This window comes from Hyla sarda, chromosome 7 (genome assembly GCF_029499605.1).
Source record: "Hyla sarda isolate aHylSar1 chromosome 7, aHylSar1.hap1, whole genome shotgun sequence".
Classification (NCBI taxonomy): domain Eukaryota; kingdom Metazoa; phylum Chordata; class Amphibia; order Anura; family Hylidae; genus Hyla; species Hyla sarda.
In genome coordinates this window covers 166,465,008-166,484,382 of record NC_079195.1, presented here as the reverse complement: position 1 = coordinate 166,484,382, position 19,375 = coordinate 166,465,008, and the positions used below count along the sequence as shown (strand labels likewise).

Genomic DNA, 19,375 nt, shown 5'->3' with positions numbered 1-19,375 from the left:
TTATAGCTTGAGGGCTAATTTTTTTGCGCAGTGATATTTAGTTTTTATCGGTACCATTTTTTTTTTGATGGAACATTTTGATCACTTTTTTTTATTAATATTGATCATATTTATAGGGTTAATAGCAGACATCAGTGGGGCCCTTATCGTTGAAGCCCCGGCTGCTGATAGCGTCTGGAGCTTACCCACTATGTATCGAGCGCTGCTCCATGAAGTTACTTGCTGCAGCGCCGTACATTTAGAGCGCTTGTCCTTAAGGGGTTAAAGGGTCTTTTAACCTGCACTGAATTTTTGTTTGTCTGTGTCCACCATGCCATTGATGTATTAATGGCTGCACCTTAAATGAAGAAACACTTTGGAGGAATTTTTTTTTAAACATGCGGACATTGGTTCCTCATAGCAAACAATCAGATTGGTTCTTTATTTTTTAAAAGGCCTCTGAAAATTAAAAGTAGAAATCTGGTTGTTATGGGCAACTGCTCCACTTTTCTACAGTCCAAGTTTTGATAAATCTCCCCATCAAGAGCAGTAAGTGCTGTCCATTTGTTCCATTTATGGCCTTTGCAAGCTGCTTGCACTATTACATGGGAGTAAGCACCTCCGTTCAGTAGAGTCGTCTAAAATAAGTGTATGTACTAATTTTTTACTTCACTCAACTCCTATAAAATACCAGACACCCTATTGACACCATTCAAGTCAATAGGATCCGTCTGGACCTGGCAATGTCCGTTGTTCTCTGACCTTATCAGGGTCCGTTTTGCGCAAAAAATAATAGACATAGATAATAGAACAGACCCAAAATGGGTCAGAGCACAACCGCAGTGGGAACTTAGCCTTAGCAGCAGTAGTTCTCAACTAGTGGAATGATGGTTAACTCCTGCAAGTCCCTCAATGGCATCTGAGTGTTCTCAGTGAACATGGCCTAATACTTGTAACCGGGGTGTTCAGAGATCTCCTTATAGTTTCTGCAGCAGAACAACCATCACGGATCAGCATCTGGAAACACTTAAGAAATTGGCCGTCGTTCTGTGCTGTGCAGCTGAGGAGCTTCCACTCCCTCCAGAACCCAGGCAAGACTGAGAGGAGAACGTCTCAGCCTCGGACTTTGCTCGCCACTTTCTGGGAGGAAGAAGCCGCACAATGAAAATGCAGCCCTGGCTTGGAAGCAGACTCCTCCTCCTCCTGCCTCTCACTGCCCTCCCGGACACCCAGTCTCTGGGCTCAGAGGATCAGGCACTCATGGGCTCTCGGGGACCAGTCGTAGTGATCGTAGGGGCCGGGATCTCTGGTATTGCAGCAGCCGAGAAGCTGCACAAAAGTGGCTTAAAAAATGTGAAGATCCTAGAGGCTACAGGGAGAACCGGAGGCCGGATCCGCACGCAGAGTTTCGGTAATTCTAACCTGTCAGTGTGTGTGACTAACAGAATTTTGTAGAGACAAGCTTTCGGGATTCCTCCCTTTATCAAGTCCAAAGCAAATCTAAGCTCACAAGCAGAAGACACAGTTTACATCTTACATTTACATGCAGGGGTTAAGACAATAGATGTGGAGAATTCACACTAAGATGGGCCATAAATTGTCCTGCTATAGGAACAAGACTAAATAGATAAGCATGAGAAAAAGGGGGAGGGAGGGGGGAGCAGGGGAGAGACTGATAATTTAGCAGGACAAAGTGAGATGCAAAAGAGAATCCAGTACAGCTAAAGGTTATAAGAAATTTTGATAATGAGATAAGAAGCTCAAATCCACATTGAGTCCCCTGTTTTTCGAGTCAAAAAACAGTACCATTTTGTCTTCAAATGTTTTTCTCTCTTGTGTGTTTTTGAAATTCCCTCTCAGTATCCTGATTGTAAGGTCATGTATGGAGTGGCCTGTTTGGGTAAAATGATGTCCAACTGGGGTGCAGTATGCGCTCCCGTATGGGAGAAAACGTAGTGTGAACCCAGCCTTAGTGTGAATTCTCCACATCTATTGTCTTAACCCCTGCATATTTGTGAGTTGTAACCTGTGTCTTCTGCTTGTGAGCTTAGATTTGCTTTGGACTTGATAAAGGGAGGAATCCCGAAAAGCTTGCCTCTACAAAATTATGTTAGTCCAATAAAAAGGTATTACAAGATACTGCAACATTTTTTGATTTGCATATGAAAAATAAGAAAATTTAGCATTTTTCTAACTTTGAAGCTCTCTGCTTGTAAGGAAAATAGACATACCAAATAAATTCTATATTGATTCACATATACAGTATGTCTACTTTGTGTTGGCATCATAAAGTTGACATGTTTTTACTTTTGGAAGGCATCAGAGGGCTTCAAAGTTCAGCAGCAATTTTCCAATATTTCACAAAATTTTCAAAATCGAATTTTTCAGGGACCAGTTCAGCTTTGAAGTGGATTTGAGGGGCCTTTATATTAGAAATACCTCATAAATGACCCCATTATAAAAACTGCACCCCTCAAAGTATTCAAAATGACATTCAGAAAGTTTGTTAACCCTTTAGGTGTTTCACAGGAATAGCAGCAAAGGGAAGGAGAAAATTGAAAATCTAAATTTTTTACACTAACATGTACTTGTAGACCCAGTTTTTGAATTTTTACAAGGGGTAAAAGGAGAAAAAGCCCCCCAAAATGTGTAACCCAATAAGGAAAGGAAATACCTCTTATGTGAACGTAAAGTGCTCTGTGGGTGCACTAGAGGGCTCAGAAGGGTAGAAGTAACAATAGGATTTTGGAGAGTGAGTTTTTCTGAAATGGTTTTTGGGGGGCATGTCCCATTTAGGAAGCCCCTATGGTGCCAGAACAGCAAAAAATAAAAAAAAACACATGGCATACTATTTTGGAAACTACACATCTCAAGAAACGTAACAAGGGGTCCAGTGAGCCGTAAAGGGGCACCCCGGTGCTTAGACCTCTTATCCCCTATCCAAAGGAAAGGGGACAAGATTCCTGATCGCGGGGGTCCCGCCGCCGCTCGCAGCACCCCAGTTAAAATCAGTCACCGGAGCGGGTCTGATTACCAGTGACCACGGGGCAGGCGGCGTGTGATGTCACACTCCGCCCCTCAATGCAAGCCTATGGGAGGGGGCGTGACAGCGGTGGATAGGGGATAAGATGTCTAAGCGCCGGAGTACCCCTTTAACACCCCACAGGTGTTTGACGACTTTTTGTTAAAGTTGGATGTGTAAATTTATTTATTTTATTTTTTTCACTAAAATGCTGGTTTTCCCCCAAATTTGACATTTTTACAAGGGGTAATAGGAGAAAATGCCTCCCCAAAATTTGTAACCCCATCTCTTCTGAGTATGGAAACACCCCATGTGTGGACGTCAAGTGCGCTGCTGGTGCACTACAATGCTCAGAATGGAAGGGGTCACATTTGGCTTTTGGAAAGCAAATTTTGCTGAAATGGTTTTTGGGGGGCATGTCGCATTTAGGAAGCCCCTATGGTGCCAGAACCGCAAAACAAAACCCACATGGCATGCTATTTTGGAAACCACACCCCTCAAAGAATGTACAAGGGGTACAGTGAGCCTTAACAGCCCAGAGGTGTTGGACAAATTTACGCTAAAGTTGGACGTGAAAGTGAAAAAAGGAGAAAAAGCCTCCCAAAATTTGTAACCCCATTTCTTCTGAGTATGGAAATACCCCATATGTGGATGTCAAGTGCTCTGCGGGTGAACTACAATACTCCAAAGAGAAGGAGAGAGCATTTGGAGAGAGAATTTGTTTGGAATGGAAGTCAGGGGCCATGTATGTTTACAAAGCCCCCAGTGGTGCCAGAACAGTGGATCTGCCCCCCACATGTGACCCCATTTTGGAAACTACACCCCTCACAGAATTTAATAAGGGGTGCAGTGAGCATTTACACCCCACTGGTGTTTGACAGATCATTGGAACAGTGGGCTGTGCAAATGAAAAATGTTATTTAATTTTTAAGGACCACTGTTCCAATAATCTGTCAGACACCTGTTGGGTGTAAATACTCACTGCACCCCTTATTACATTCTGTGAGGGGTTTAGTTTCCAAAATGGGGTCACATGTGGGGGGGGGGGGTCCACTGTTCTGGCACCATGGTGGCTTTGTAAACACACATGGCCTTCAATTTCGGACACATTTTCTCTCCAAAAGCTCAATGGCGCTCCTTCTCTCCTGAGCATTGTAGTTCACCAGCAGTGCTTTTTACATCGACATATGGGGTATTTCTATACTCAGAAGAGATGGGGCTACAAAATGTGTTTTTTTTTTTCCTATTTTCCCTTGTGAAAATGAAAAATGTAGGATAACACAAGCATTTTAGTGAAATTTTTTTTTATTATTATTTTCTCATTAAATTTTAACGAAAATTCGTCAAACACCTGTGTTTGGCTGAGTGTTAAGGCTCACTATACCCCTTGTTACGTTCCATGAGGGGTGTAGTTTCCAAAATGATGTTACATGTGGGTATTTATTGTTTTGCGTTTATGTCAGAACTGCTGTAAAATTAGCCACCCCTGTGCAAATCACCAATTTAGACCTCAAATGTACATGGTACGCTGTCACTTCTGAGCCATGTTGTGCGTCATAGAGCATTTTTCGTCCACATATGGGTATTTCCATTACAAATTTTGGGGGTCTTTTTTCCTTTTACTGCTTGTGAAAATTAAAAGTATGAGGCAACACCAGCATGTTAGTGTAAAAAATTTATTTTTTTTACTCTAACATGCTGGTGTAGACCCCAACTTTACCTTTTCATAAGGGGTAAAAGGAGAGAAAGCCCCCCAAAATTTGTAACACAATTTGTCCCAAGTACGGAAATACCCCATATGTGGCACTAAACTGTTGCTTTGAAATACGACAGGGCTCCAAAGCGAGAGAGAGCCATGCACATTTGAGGCCTAAATTGGGGGTTTGCTTCTGCCACCAAAATACCCTACGCCAGTGTTTCCCAAACAGGGTGTTTCCAGCTGTTGCAAAACTCCCAGAATGCCTTGACAGTCAGTGGCTGTCCGGCGATACTGGGAGTTGTTGTTTTTCAACAGCTGTAGGTTCCGTTTTGGAAACAGTGCCGTAAGTGGAAAATTTGCCGCATCTCAAACTTGCAGCAGAAAACTCACTGTAAACCCTCATCCGTGGGAATGTACCCTTTATATTCACATGGGGGGGGCACACCTTCAGCTGTTGCAAAACTACAACTCCCAGCATGCACTGACAGACCATACATGCTGGGAGTTGTAGTTATGCAACAGCTGGAGGCACATTGCTTGCAAAACACTGAGAGTTTGTTACTTAACTCAGTGTTTTGCAACCAGTGTGTCTCCAGCTGTTGCACAAGTACAACTCCAGCTGTTGCACAAGTACAGCATGTACAGTCTATCAGTGCATGCTGGCAGTTGTAGTTTGCAACAGCTGGAGGCACACAGGTTGCAAAAAACTGAGTTAGGCTAAAAGCATGCCCTTTGGTAGTTTGTGCATGCTGGGGGTTGTAGTTATGCAATTGCTGGAGGTACAGGAAAAAATGTGGCTCCAGCTGTTGCATAACTGCAACCCCCAGCATGCGCAAACTACCAAATGGCATGCTGGGAGTTGTAGTAGTGCCTTCTGCTGTTGCATAACAACAAATCCCAGCATGCCCTTTTGTGTTTGCTGGGAGTTGTTTCTAAGCAACAGCAGGAGGCCAGCCTTACCTCCTGCTGCTGCTGTGCACACACCGGATCCCCCTGCCACCGCCGCCACAGGTACACACTCCCGGCACCCGCTCCTGCCCTTCGGAATAGGGGTGGAGCGGGTGCCATTAGGGACACCCACACAGCAGGCATCCGGTAACGCCCGAGGAATCAGGACGATCGTGAGGTGGCACCAGTGCCACCTCACTCCTGCTGCTATTGGGTGATAGGTGCTGTGTCGGACGGCATCTATCACCCTTTTTTTCCGGGTCACCTGGGACCCGATTGACCTGGAATCTCCGTAAATCGCCGACATGTGGGGGTCTCAGGACCCCCCAGGGGTTTGCACGGGGTGCCTGCTGAACAATTTCAGCAGGCATCCTAGTCTGGTCCCTGCCCGGCGAGCGGCGGTTACCGGAATTCCCACGGGCGTACAGGTACACCCTTGGTCCTTAAGTACCAGGATGTCAGGGCATTCCCATATGCTTGTGGTCCTAAAGGGGTTAAAGGGTAGCTCCCACCATCCTATTTTTCCACTACTAAGATGGAGATTTATCATTGTTGTCTTTGAAAAGTTTTGAAGTCTTTTTTATTTATTTATTAATTTTTTTGCTTTGGCTTTGCTTACACGTGACATGTTTGCTTGTTAGTTTTTTCAAAATTTTTGTTTTTATTTATTTCACAGTTATTTATTTGTTCTTTCCACCAATTTTTTTTCCCACCAACCAAAGGCTGTCTGGGAATGATGGGGGTTGTAGATTCGCAACACCTGGAGGCTCCCTGTTTGGGAAGACACTGCTTTATGGGTGTTCTCCCCAGGGGAGAGCGCACAAATTGTAATAACCTATTTTTCATGTTTTGCTTTTCTTCTCTTTTCAGATCCATAAATCTTATATCTTGTGGGGGAGTGTTTATGGAATTAAACATTTTTAAAACATGTTGTTTTTTTTTAATTTACTTTACAGGCTTAGTAGTGGAAACTGTTTTATAGATGGAATCCATTACTAAGCTGGGCTTAGCATTAGCCCCAAAAACAGCTAGTGTTAACCCCCAATTATTACCCCAATACCCACCGTCACAGGGGTGCTGGGAAGAGCTGGTACCAACAGGCCTGGAGCGTCAAATATGACGCTCTTGGGCCTAGGCAGTAACAGGCTGGCATTATATAGGCTGTGGAGGGCCAGTAACAATTGTCCTTGCCCATCCTGGTAAAGTCAGACTGTTGCTGCTTGGTTGGTATCTGGCTGAGAATGAAAATAGGGGGAACCCTATGCATTTTTTTTCTTTTTTTCAACAATAAATAAAAATAAAAAAAAATGCATAGGGTTCCCCCTATTTTCATTCTCAGCCAGATAGCAACCAAGCAGCAACAGTCTGAGGTTACCAGGGTGGGCTAGGACAATTGTTACTGGCCCTCCCCTGCCTATATAATGCCAGCCTATTACTGCCTAGGCCCAAGAGTGCCATATTTGACGGTCCAGGCCTGTTGGTACCTGCTCTTCCCGGCACCCCAGTGATGGTGGGTACCGGGGTAATTTATTGGGGGTTAGCGCTAGCTGGTTATGGGCTTAACGCTAAGCCCTGCTTAGTAATGGATTTTGTCTATAAGATGGCTTCCACTACTTAGTCTGTAAAATAAATGTTAAAAAAAAAACACGTTTTAAAAATTTTTTGTTCCAAAAACACTCCCCCACAAGCCCTCGCTAACCATTTTATTAAAAGATTTAAAAAAAAAAACGCTGGTCATCAACGTAGTACACCAATTCCAAAGTAGTCCTCCGCATACACGTATCTGAAAAGAGAAGAAAAGAAAAACACGAAAAAAGGGTTAGCACATTTTGGGTGCTCTCCCCTTGGGAGAACACCCATAAAAACAGTGATTCCAAACAGGGAGCCTCCAGGTGTTGCTAAACTACAACCCCCATCATTCTCCAGACAGCCTTTGGCTGTCTGGAAATAATGGGAGTTGTAGTTTAGCAACAGCTGAAGGCTTGTTGTTCTTAAACTACAATCCCCCATATATGTATAATCCAAACAATCAAAATGTCTATGATCAGATGAATAGTCTAAAAGGGTAAGACTGTTAATCACATCTTATAGTGTAAGCAGGGGCGTAGGTAGAAATCATAGGGCCCTGATGCAAAAATTTTCCCTGGGCCCCCCTTTGTCCCGACGACATCCTTCCCTGACCAAGGATGACCCTCTTTCCCGACATTGGCCACACAAAGATATCAGCAACTACAGCACTGATCAGTGACTCACAAGTGGCATCTTCTCTGCAGTGTTTTCGATGCTCCACCAATCACTGATGTAGCATAGATTGGAATCCCCATGCTTAATTTCTGAAGTGTGAATGGGAGTGCGGAATCCCATTAAAGTCTATTGGGCTTTAATTTGATGCGGAATCCGTGCAGAATCAGCTGTTTTCTTATGCTGAATAACCCCTTTATCCCCTTCAACCCCTTCGTGACCCATGACTGATCTAATCCATCATGGTGCCACTAAGGGTGTATGGAGTGGTCTCCTGGCTTGAGCCTGCTCTATACCCGGCGATCCTCTGCTGATTTCAGTAAATCGCTAATAGCTGCCTAGCTATGGGCTCGTTCACATGGTGAAAAATTTGCTGAATGTCCGCCCGGAAAACACAGCCAGAAATTTCACAAATGCCATGTTCAGCAGCACTAGGACTGCCAGGTACCTATATAAGGGTGCTTCCCCCTTCCTGTAGTGCCTGAGCAATAGTATGGTTTTGCCATACCAAAGGCGTTTCTTACTGTGCTGATATCCTGCATCTGACCATAGCCTGTTTCCTGACTCTGCCTTAACTCTGATCCCTTGGTGCTTCCGCAGTGTATGACCAATCATGATTCTGATTCTGTTTACTAGTAAGCTGGGCTCTTCAGCTGTGCTATTTTAACAGCACCAGCTCTACTTTAAAACCAAGTCAGCTCTGCTTGTCTCTGGGGCATTCTGGCCTGCTTGGCCTGCTGTCAATTAACTGGGACCACTCTTGTTCCAGCGACCTTGTGTCTCCTCTGTAGCTAAGACCAGCTTCTGCATCCTGGAACAGGATAAAGGGTTAAAATCATGGGAATATTTAGACTTTGCTTCCAAGTTTGAACCAAAGCCAAACCGGTAACTGGCACAGCAGGTCAATGCAGTTCAATAGAACTGCATTTAACACCTTAAGGTCAGAAGTGACCGACCAATAGCAGTTCAGGGTTGGGGAAGGGGTTAAAGTTCGGTTCCCCAGTTCTGCCCACCCACAGTAGTCCGGGCAGAGCGGGGGAACCAACGGTAACCGACGCCGGAGGTCCACTTACCATCGGTGGTGGGCGGCATGGTGCTCTCTCACTTACCTGTATGCCCGTGGGAATTTCCGGGGACCGGACCGGTATGACTGCTGATGTTTATCAGCAGACATCCCGTGCCAATGCCCGGGGGGGGGGTCCTGAGACCCCCCCTATGATCGCCGCAAATGGTCCACTTACCATCGGCGATGTGCGGCAGAGGACGGTGACGCGGCTCCCTGGTGCGGCGATGCTATGGAAGCCGGTGAGTATTTGCCTAGCAAAATCTGGAGGGCTACAGTTTTGAGACCACTATTCAGTGCTCTCTAAACTGTAGCCCTCCAGATGTTGCAAAACTTCAACTCCCAGCATACCCAGACAGCAGTTTGCTGTCTGGGCATGCAGGGATTTGTAGTTTTGCAACATCTGGAGGGCCACAGTTTGGAGATCACTATGCAGTGGTCTCTAAACTGTAGCCCTCCACATGTTGCAAAACTACAACTCCCAGCAACAGATCAGTACATGCTGGGAGTTGCAGTTTTGCAACAGCTGGAGGCACACTGGTTGGAAAATACTGAGTTAGGTAACAGAACCTAACTGAGGGTTTTCCAACCAGTGTGCCTCCAGCTGTTGCAAAAGTACAACTCCCAGCATGTGACACAGGGCGGGTTTACAGTGAGTTTCCTGCTTCAAGTTTGAGCTGCTGCTAATTATACTGTCCCCCCCGCCCCCCCCCCCCAATAAAAATTAAAAACGTATCGTACGGCATTGTTTCCAAAACAGAGCCTCCAGCTGTTGCAAAACAACAACTCCCAGCATTTCCAGACAGCCACTGACTGTCCAGGCATGCTGGGAGTTTAGCAACAGCTGGAGGCGCCCTGTTTGGGAATCACTGGTGTAGAATACCCCTATGCAATCCCTAATTTAGTCTTCATATGCACATGGCACTCTCTCACTTCGGAGCCCTGTCGTATTTCAAACAGTTTAGGGCCACGTAGGGCCACATATGGGGTATTTCTGTACTTGGGAGCAATTGCTTTACAAATTTGGGGGGGCTTTTTCTCCTTTTACCCCTTATGAAAAGGAAAAGTTGGGGTCTACACCCGCCTGTTAGTGTAAAAAAAGTAAAATTTTACACTAACATGTTGGTGTTGCCCCATACTTTTTATTTTCACAAGAGGTAAAAGGAAAAAAAGACCCCCAAAATTTGTAACAAAATTTCTCCTGAGTACCGAAATACCCCATATGTCGGCGTAAAATGCTCTGTGGACGCACAACAAGGCTCAGGAGTGAGAGCTCACTATGTACATTTGAGGCCTAAATTGGTGATTTGCACAGGGGTGACTGATTTTACAGCGGTTCTGACTTAAACACAAAAAAAAAAAATACCCACATGTGACCCCATTTTGTAAACTACACCCCTCATGGAACATAACAAGTGGTTTAGTTAGCCTTAACACCCCACATGTGTTTGACACATTTTCGGTAAAGTTGGATGGGAAAAGGAAGAAAAAAAAACATTTCACAAAAATACTGGTGTTACCCTAAATTTTTCATCTGGTTGAAACATCTTCCTAATCAGTTACACACGACCCCCTGAATTGAATTAACCCAATGAAGGAGTACTGGGTATGCACATATAGAAATGACCATTTTGATGTCATCATTACCATATATTACCTTACTTCCGGTATAATGACCATTGTACCTTTTCCATTTATACACTAGGTGGCACTATTGCATAGGTAATTAGACTCATTAACAGTTAGGGTTAGTTGTTTTAAAGCTAATTTCAACTTGTCAAACATCAATCAGATGGGGACTCTTAAATTAAAATTTAAAAAGTAGACACTTAAATTAAAAGATGAGGATTACCATGACACTTCAGAGCAATAAAAAACAACTCTGAAGTAGACTTTTTGGCATCTTCAAAGTATAAATCTATGAAATAGACATTCACATATTGGCCCTGATTTACTAAGGGTGGAGTGTAGGTTTCTTTGTCGGTTTTATCCCTACAATTTTTTCCACAGTATTTACTAAGGTTTCCCTACATTTTGCACTTTTCCCTACACTTTGCTTTTTTTACACATGCTCTGATCTGTAGGGTTTTCCTCAGCTCAAATCCACCACATTTTCTGTGGAAACCTTAGTAAATATGTTGGGTTTTTGTGAAAATGTTGGAGACACGCCCCTTTTCTGTGACCACACCCCCTTTCCTCAACAGTAAGGTCCCTTTTTCGGGTTCTCTTACAAAAATGGCAAGTTTGTTGGATTTTTAATTATTTTTATTTTTTTTACAAATAATTTTTTATTAGAAATTTCACAAACAGAATACCATAGACAAAATAATATTATAACACATAATTACATTAATGCGCCTAATTTATCAAAAGGCACAAGGCTCTTGATAAATTCTGCGCACAGACTTTGGGATCTATGCTTTAGACTGTATTTAAACCTGCTCCAACATAGTCTGATTTCGGCGTACTTTCAGCCGATGCGACTTGTCGCTGAAAAGTCGCTTTTGATAAATTCAGCACCAACGCATTTCCAATGCATTTCCGTCTAAAATAGACTAGAATGCATCATGTTCTAAAAATCCTCTCGAGCAAAAGTCGCAGAAAAGTCGCACATATTTAGACTGCGACTTTCTGTGCGACAAATTTAGACAGGAAAAACCAGTCTAAATCCTTTGATAAATATCCCCCAAAATCTGGTAACCCCCCTCCCCCTTCTCCTTCTAACTGTACCCACCTTAGATATTTTATGTGTTTTTCATTTCTGATACAGACAGAATTCTGGCATAATAAGACAGAATTCTGGTGCAGATTCCGGCACAGACAGAATTTCTGGCGCACAACCCGACAAAATATGTCGGGTTGACAATAGTAAATCAGGGCCATTATGTCAGAAGATAAGGTAAACAATAGATACCTCTCTAAAACAGATATGTTAAGTCTCCATGTCCATACAAATGTGTAATTATTGATAGTTAAATTAACACCGGTTTTCATAGACAGAAACTCTGGGGATGTCCCTATTCTCCCCTAACACAAATGCATATATTCACATAGTTCATACAGTACACACCGGTGCCTATCTAGCACAGACTGGGGATTTATAACCTCCCCACATGTCTTAGAAAAGCAAACGCTGTGTGTGTAATAAATACTATTAGGTGAGAAGCATAGTACAACCTATGTATGATAACTATATGTAAAGTGTTTATAAAAGAATAGGTGCGTGTGATCTCATTGCTAATATTTGATTGTATACATGACAATAAAACATAAGTCCTTTATCATTAGAATTTATTCATTAGAATAAACATATTTAAATACCAATCCCACTATTTCTTCATTCCCCCAACCCGTTCTGCTCCATCAGCAGATACTAAGCCACTTTGGCTATCCTAAGAATATAAACAATCTCTCTCTTATGACCAGATCATAAATATCTAAGGTGACAAGAGGTTACTGGCAGAGTATGTGAGAAGAAACCTGGTGGGAATTTTTCAAAGCAATTAGAGTTTTTTTGAGCCAAAGCACTGCACTGCCAATTTGAGAGAAATCACTGCTCACTATGAAATCTCTATATGCGGATGCAGTGGTCATGAATTTATCACTGCGATGTTTCAGTAGGTAAAGTCGCAAACCCCCTCCTTTTTTTTTTGGCACAAGTCACCGTCACAAGTCCTTTGCAAACTGCTCCAGGTCTCTCTTATTGGAGGTTCAATGGGATTTAGATCTGGACTTATTGCTACCACTTCAGAACTCTCCAGCGCTTTGTTGCCATCCATTTCTGAGTGCTTTTTGACTTATGTTTGGGGTCATTGTCCTGCTGGAAGACCCAAGATCTCGGACGCAAACCCAGCTTTCTGATATTGGGCTGTACAGTGCGACCCAAAATCCATTGGTAATCCTCAGATTTCATGATGCCTTGCACACATTCAAGGCACCCAGTGCCAGAGGCAGCAAAACAACCCCAAAACATCATTGAACCTCCACCATATTTCACTGTAGGTACTGTGTTCTTTTCTTTGTAGGCCTCAATCCATTTTTGGTAAACAGTAGAATGATGTGCTTTACCAAAAAGCTCTATCTTGGTCTCATCTGTCCACAAGATGTTTTCCTAGAAGGATTTTGGTTTCTCAAGTTCATCTTGGCACAATGTAGTCTTGCTTTTTTTATGTCTATGTCAGCAGTGGGGTCCTCCTGGGTCTCCTGCCATAGCGTTTAATTTCATTTAAATGTCGACGGATAGTTCCCGCTGACACTGATGCTCCCTGGAATATCTTTGGAACTTGTTTAGGGCTGCTTATCCACCATCTGGACTATCCTGCGTTGACACATTTCATCATTTTTTCTCTTCCTTCCACGCCCAGGGAGATTAGCTACAGTGTGATGGGTTGCAAACTTCTTGATAATGTTGCGCACTTTGGACAAAGGAAAATCTAGATCTCTAGAGATGGACTTGTAACCTTGACATTGTTGATATTTTTCCACAATTTTGGTTCTCAAGTCCTCTTTCTGTTGTCCATGCTTAGTGTAGCACACACAGACACACAATGGAAAGACTAAGTGCACTTCTTTCCTTTTTATCTGCTTTCAGGTGTGATTTTTATATTGCCCACACCTGTTACTTGTTCCAGGTGAGTTTAACCCCTTGGGGATGGAGCCCATTATGACCCTAAGGATGGGAGCATTTTTTGCAAATCTGACCACTGTCACTTTAAGCATCAATAACTCTGGGATGCTTTTACTTATAAATTTGATTCCAAGACTGTTTTTTTCGTGATATATTCTACTTTATGGTAGTGTTAAAATTTCCTTCGATACTTGCATCATTTCTTGGTCAAAAATTCTAAAATTTGATGAAAAATTAGAAAATTTAGCATTTCTCTAACTTTGAAGCTCTCTGCTTGTAAGGAAAATAAAATAAAATAAATTATATATTGATTCACATATACAATATGTCTACTTTATATTTGCATCATAAAGTTGATATGCTTTTTCTTTTGGAAGACATCAGAGGGCTTCAAATTTCAGCAGCAACTTTCCAATTTTTCACAAAATTTTCAAAATCTGAATTTTTCAGGGACCAGTTCAGTTTTGAAGTGGATTTGAAGGGCCTTCTTTTTAGAAATACCCCACAAATGACCCAATGATAAAAACTGCACCCCTCAAAGTATCCAAAATGACATTCAGTAAGTGTGTTAACCCTTTAGGTGTTTCACAGTAATAGCAGCAAAGTGAAGGAGAAAAATCTTCATTTTTTACACTCGCATGTTCTTGTAGACCCAGTTTTTGAATTTTTGAAGTGGTAATAGGAGAAAAAGCCCCCCAAAATTTGTAACCCAATTTTTCTCGAGTAAGGAAATACCTCATATGTGTATGTCAAGTGTTCGCGGGCGCAGTAGAGGGCTCAGAAAGGAAGGAGCAGCAATGGGATTTTGGAGAGTGAATTTTGCTGACACCGTCACCTGCTGCCTCTGGATGGTAAGTGGATCTTCGGCGCCCAGTCCCCTTAGGTTTTCCCATCCTGCCCCGCCTATTGTGGGTGGGCAGGATGGGGAAAACGAAAGTTAACCTTCCCGCCCCCGATCTGCTATTGGTCGTCGCTTCTGATGACCAATACCAGGGATAGGAGGGGTGGCACCCCTGCCACCTCACTCCTATCCCTTCAGGGGGATCGTAGATGTCTTAGACAACCGCAATACCCCTTATATTCCAAGTCACCATAGATCTCGTATGACCCGGAATTGGCGCGAATCGCAAGTGTGAATTCACTTGCGATTTGCGCCGATCGCCGACATGGGGGGGGGGTCTGATGACCCCCTGGGCATTTGCACGGGGTGCCTGCTGATCGATATCAGCAGGCATCCCAGTCCGGTCCCTGCCCGGCACACGGCGGGGTCCGAAATTCCCACGGGCGTATGCATACGCCCTTCGTCCTTCAATACCAGGACGCAGGGGCGTATGCATACGCCCTTCATCCTCAACAGGTTAAAGGAGCATCATATGCTTGAAACAATATTATTTTTCCACAATTTTGAAAGGGTGCCAATAATTTTGTCCAGCCCATTTTTGGAGTTTGGTGTGACACTATGTTCAATTAGCTTTTTTTCCACCATTTTTTGGTTTAGTTCCAATACACCCAAAGGGAATAAACATGTGTATAGCAAAACATGTGTTACTGCAATCCTTTTCTGTGATAAATACTTCATTTTCTTGAAAAATTTCAGGGGTGCGAACATTTACGGCCATGACTGTAGAAGATATTAGTGTAAGGTCATTAGCAGAGCGAAGGGAACGTGCTGGATGGTAGACAGAGATGAGAGATGAGATGTAGGGAGGTGCAGCACTGTGAAGAGCTTTGTGTGTGAGACTGAGGATTGTGTACTGTATTGTGGACTGAATGGGTAACCAGTGTAGTGACTGGCACAAGGGGAGGCATCAGTGTATCGGCTGGAGAGGAAGAGGAGTCTGGCTGAGGCATTAAGGATGAACTGGAGATGGGAGAGTTTAGAGAAGGGAAGGCCTATTAGTAAAGAGCTACAATAGTCAAGGCAGGGCCTGCCTTAGGTGTTCAGGTGCCCTGTGCGAGCTAACCTTGTGGCGCCCCCCTATTACCCAATAAACATACACAAAGAGGAAAAAAATCTTTGTAACAAATATTTTCACCAGTCCCCCTTAAGCAGACTCAGACCCCCCCTTGACCAGTCCCATGTTCTTATTTCTCAATCCCCTGTCACTCATAATCAGACCATCTCCCCCCTTCACCCCTTAATCAGACCCTCCCACCTTCACCAGTCCCTCTTAATCAGACTTAGGTTGGCAGTATAAGTCCCCCACATTAGGTTGAAAATAATTACAAAAAAAGAAAAAGACTGGGCAGTGGCTGCAGTTCACTTCCAGTATATAACAATGGTGCCAAAAATGATAATATGACTTACACTTTGTGAGTGGCCAAAAAAAGACCACTCACAACTTTATCCCGCGTATCAATTTAAAAAAGGATCTTCTCTGGTTGCCGCTTCACTTCTTTCTGGTGGGATCAACCACCCCGATATAAAAACTGGAAAAAGAAGAAGCAACGAGGTGTGGGCACACCTATTCCCTCTATGTCTTAATGCACATTTAACATTGCCGGTACACTTACTTCATCTAGGGGAGCTAGGTCCATATTGCTCCTCTCGTGCCGATTCAATTGTAGATTTCACTCTCGCACAGGTAACTTCCACTTCTTTTTCTCATACACTGATCAAGGTGGTAACTGTGAATTTTGTATGGAAGACGAGCACTTCTTGAAGAAAACACCATTTATTACATACAATAATATGATACATCCGACGCGTTGCAGAGTTGACTCCTTCCTCGGTGAATAACCAATACCAATCCTATCTTCCTTTTTACAACCCACGCAGCTCCTTCCCCCGGAAATGAAATGAAATCCTACGAAAAAACATTTTTACATACCCTTAAAAATCATTTAAATATCATACACGTTCCAACATCTCATGAAAACCTTTAGGTAATAAAGTATTCAGTTTAAATATATAAAAACTTTCCCTTTTACATAATGTTGAAAATCGTCTTAAAAGGGTAGTCCAGTGGTGAAAAACTTATCCCCTATCCTAAGGATAGGGGATAAGTTTGAGATCGCGGGGGGTCCGACCGCTGGGGCCCCCCGTGATCTCTCTGTACGGGGCCCCGGCTCTCCGCCGAGATAGCGGGTGTCGACCCCCGCACGAGGCGGCGGCCGACACGCCCCCTCAATACATCTCAATGGCAGAGCCGGAGATTGCCGAAGGCAGCGCTTCGGCTCTGCCATAGAGTTGTATTGAGGGGGCGTGTCGGCCGCCGCTTCGTGCGGAGGTCGACACGCCCCCTTCCCGCGGACTGTCGGGGCTCCGTACAGGAGATCGCGGGGGGCCCCAGGGGTCGGACCCCCCCCCCGCGATCTGCAACTTATCCCCTATCCTTAAGATAGGGGATAAGTTGTAAACCACTGAGTCACCACTGGACTACTCCTTTAAACCTTTTTCTACCTGCTCTATTGGAGTAACCGTTAGTAATTCCGGGTCTGCATTATGCGCTAAAGCAAAATGTCGGGATACGCTATATTTTGTGCATCTATGCCGAATATTAAACCTATGGGAAGTAATTCTCTTTCTTAGGGATTGTGAAGTCCTCCCTACATATTGAATGCCTCATGGACATTCCAAAACATAAATAACATAATCTGAACTGCAGCTTAAAACAGATTTAATTTCTATTACTTCCCCTGTCATTTTACTAGTGATATATTTTGCACCATGTTTAATATTATTGCACATCCCACATTTTTCATGTCCACATTTCTGGACTCCTTTTTCTAAAATCTTAGTATTTTTATATTTATTTATGCAAGAATAAGAGGGAGCAATTTGTTGAGCAATCGTTTTTGCTCTTCTATAAATAAATCTCGGTCTATTTTCACCGAATGCTTCTTTTATGAAAGGATCACTTTCTACAATTTTCCAATATTTTAAAATAATTTTTTCTATTTGTTTAGTATTTTTTGAAAAACGAGAAATAAACGCTGTTTGGTATTTTTTATGATATCCTAATCTTTGACTATCTATTTGTTCTTTCCGTTTTATTAGATTTGCTCTTCTTCTTGCTCCTTTTACTACCTGAACAGGATATTCTTTTTCTAAAAAACGATCTTCTATGATTTTTCCTTGAATTTCATAATTCGTATCTTCCGAACAGTTTCTTCTTATTCTTGTAAGTTGTCCAAAAGGAATGTTAATGTTCCAGCTTTTTTTGGTGCTCACTTTTAAAATGTAGATATCCATTTGCGTCTACTGTTTTAAAATGTGTTTTAGTGTGAAATAAATTATTTTTTATATACATTTTTAAGTCTAAAAAGGTAAGAATACTCTTACTCTTTACTGATATTTTCCGTTAATTTCATCCCCCAATCATTTAAGTTAATCATATTAAAGAATTCATAAAAAAGTTCTTTACTCCCCTGCCATACTGTAATAAGATCATCTATATGAGGGGCATGGCTTGGCACCATCTGGAAAGGCCGCGTGTTGAGGGAGCTCCTGCTCCCCAGGCCACTAAAAATCTGCTTTAAATTGCCCCTGATGACCCTGCCATCTGATGGGGAGACACTCCCGCAGGACTAGGAACCCCTCCGCACCCTCCAGGCTGGCCAGCCCTACACCCGGGGGAATCCGGCACTTCCTTCAGCTGCCCCCTGCGCCTGCTCTGCTCCAGCCGCCATTACGGGCCCGGCGCTGGGCCTGAGGTCCCGCTCTGCCAGCTGTGCCGCGCATCGCTGTGAGGACTCACCTTCCTGCCGCTCTCCACCTCCGGAGCCTGAACGGGAATCCTCGCTCCTGCCTCCACACTCTACCGAAGCTCCGTCTCTGCCAGAGGCCACTGCCTGGCTGTGTGAAGACTGCGCTGCAGCGCAAGGACCGGAGCCCCCCCCCTGCTGCTGCTCCCCCTGCTGTGGACTCTCCTTCAGACTCCGTGCTGCCAGGACGTGCGGTGAGTGTGCTGAGGGCTCACCTTTAAGTCCTGCGGCTCCTTTCAGTGCTGCCTCTGTGTCTTCACCTGCAGCTTCCTCCTCACACTCTCCCTGCAGGCTGCCTGGGGCTGCATCTTGGGCCTCCCTGCTGAAGTCAGGTCCCTCAAATCCAGTGGGTTCCCTGTGTTCCCCGGCTTCTCCACATTGCTCAGCCTCCCCCTCCTCTGTGCCTCTCCTTAGGGGCTCTGGACTGGCTCCTGCCGTACTGCTGCCTCTGATTGTGCCTGCTGACACTGCCTTGGCACATATCACGCCTGCTCCCCAGACCCCATCTGCAGCCTGCTACCCTCCTTCTTGCTCTCCAAAGCTGCTGCAGCGAAAGCAGTTCGCCATGATGCCCTCCGGAGCCTTCCCTCCTTCCACTCGGGGGACCCCACGTCCATCTCCTGGGCCGCTGGAAGCCACTGGATTGGCGCCTGGATCCGTGCCCTGGGATGCGGCATCTGAGTCTGGTTTGCCCTGCTCGAGGGTGTCCCTACCTTCCTTGGCATTCCCTGACCTGGATCACCTCCTATCCCAAATTCCAACTAAAGAGGACTTCCGCTCCCTGATTGCTGAGGTCAGGGATGCTTGCCGGGCGGAGATTTCCTCCATGCGCCAGGATCTCCTCCATGTCTCTGAACAGGTGGATGGCCTGGAGGATGCCCATGACCAAACTTGGGCCTACATTGCACAACTGCACTCTACCATTGCTTCCCGAAAGGACTTTCTTGGAGATCTCCATACACATGTTGAGGATCTGGATAATAGAGGAAGGCGTAATAACATCAGGGTGAGAGGTCTGCCAGAGGCTACCGTGAGGAGGACCTTTTTGTAACTCTGGAGGCTATCTTTAACATGATTCTTGGAGAATCT

At 44.2% G+C, this 19,375-nt stretch overlaps 1 protein-coding gene across 3 annotated transcripts in view; it reads left to right on the top strand.

The window, feature by feature from the left end:
* The window catches only part of LOC130282704 (peroxisomal N(1)-acetyl-spermine/spermidine oxidase-like), a 153,075-nt gene that overhangs the window by 12,111 nt on the left and 121,589 nt on the right, over nucleotides 1-19,375 (top strand). Inside the window, exon 1 of one of the 3 annotated variants that reach the window (XM_056531232.1) lies at nucleotides 936-1,390. The exons of the other annotated variants lie outside the window; for them this stretch is intronic. Within the exon in view, the coding sequence (XP_056387207.1) occupies nucleotides 1,141-1,390 (250 nt within the window). The 5' untranslated portion in view covers nucleotides 936-1,140. Of the gene's footprint in view, nucleotides 1-935; nucleotides 1,391-19,375 lie in introns of those variants that run through there. 3 annotated transcript variants of the gene reach the window in all.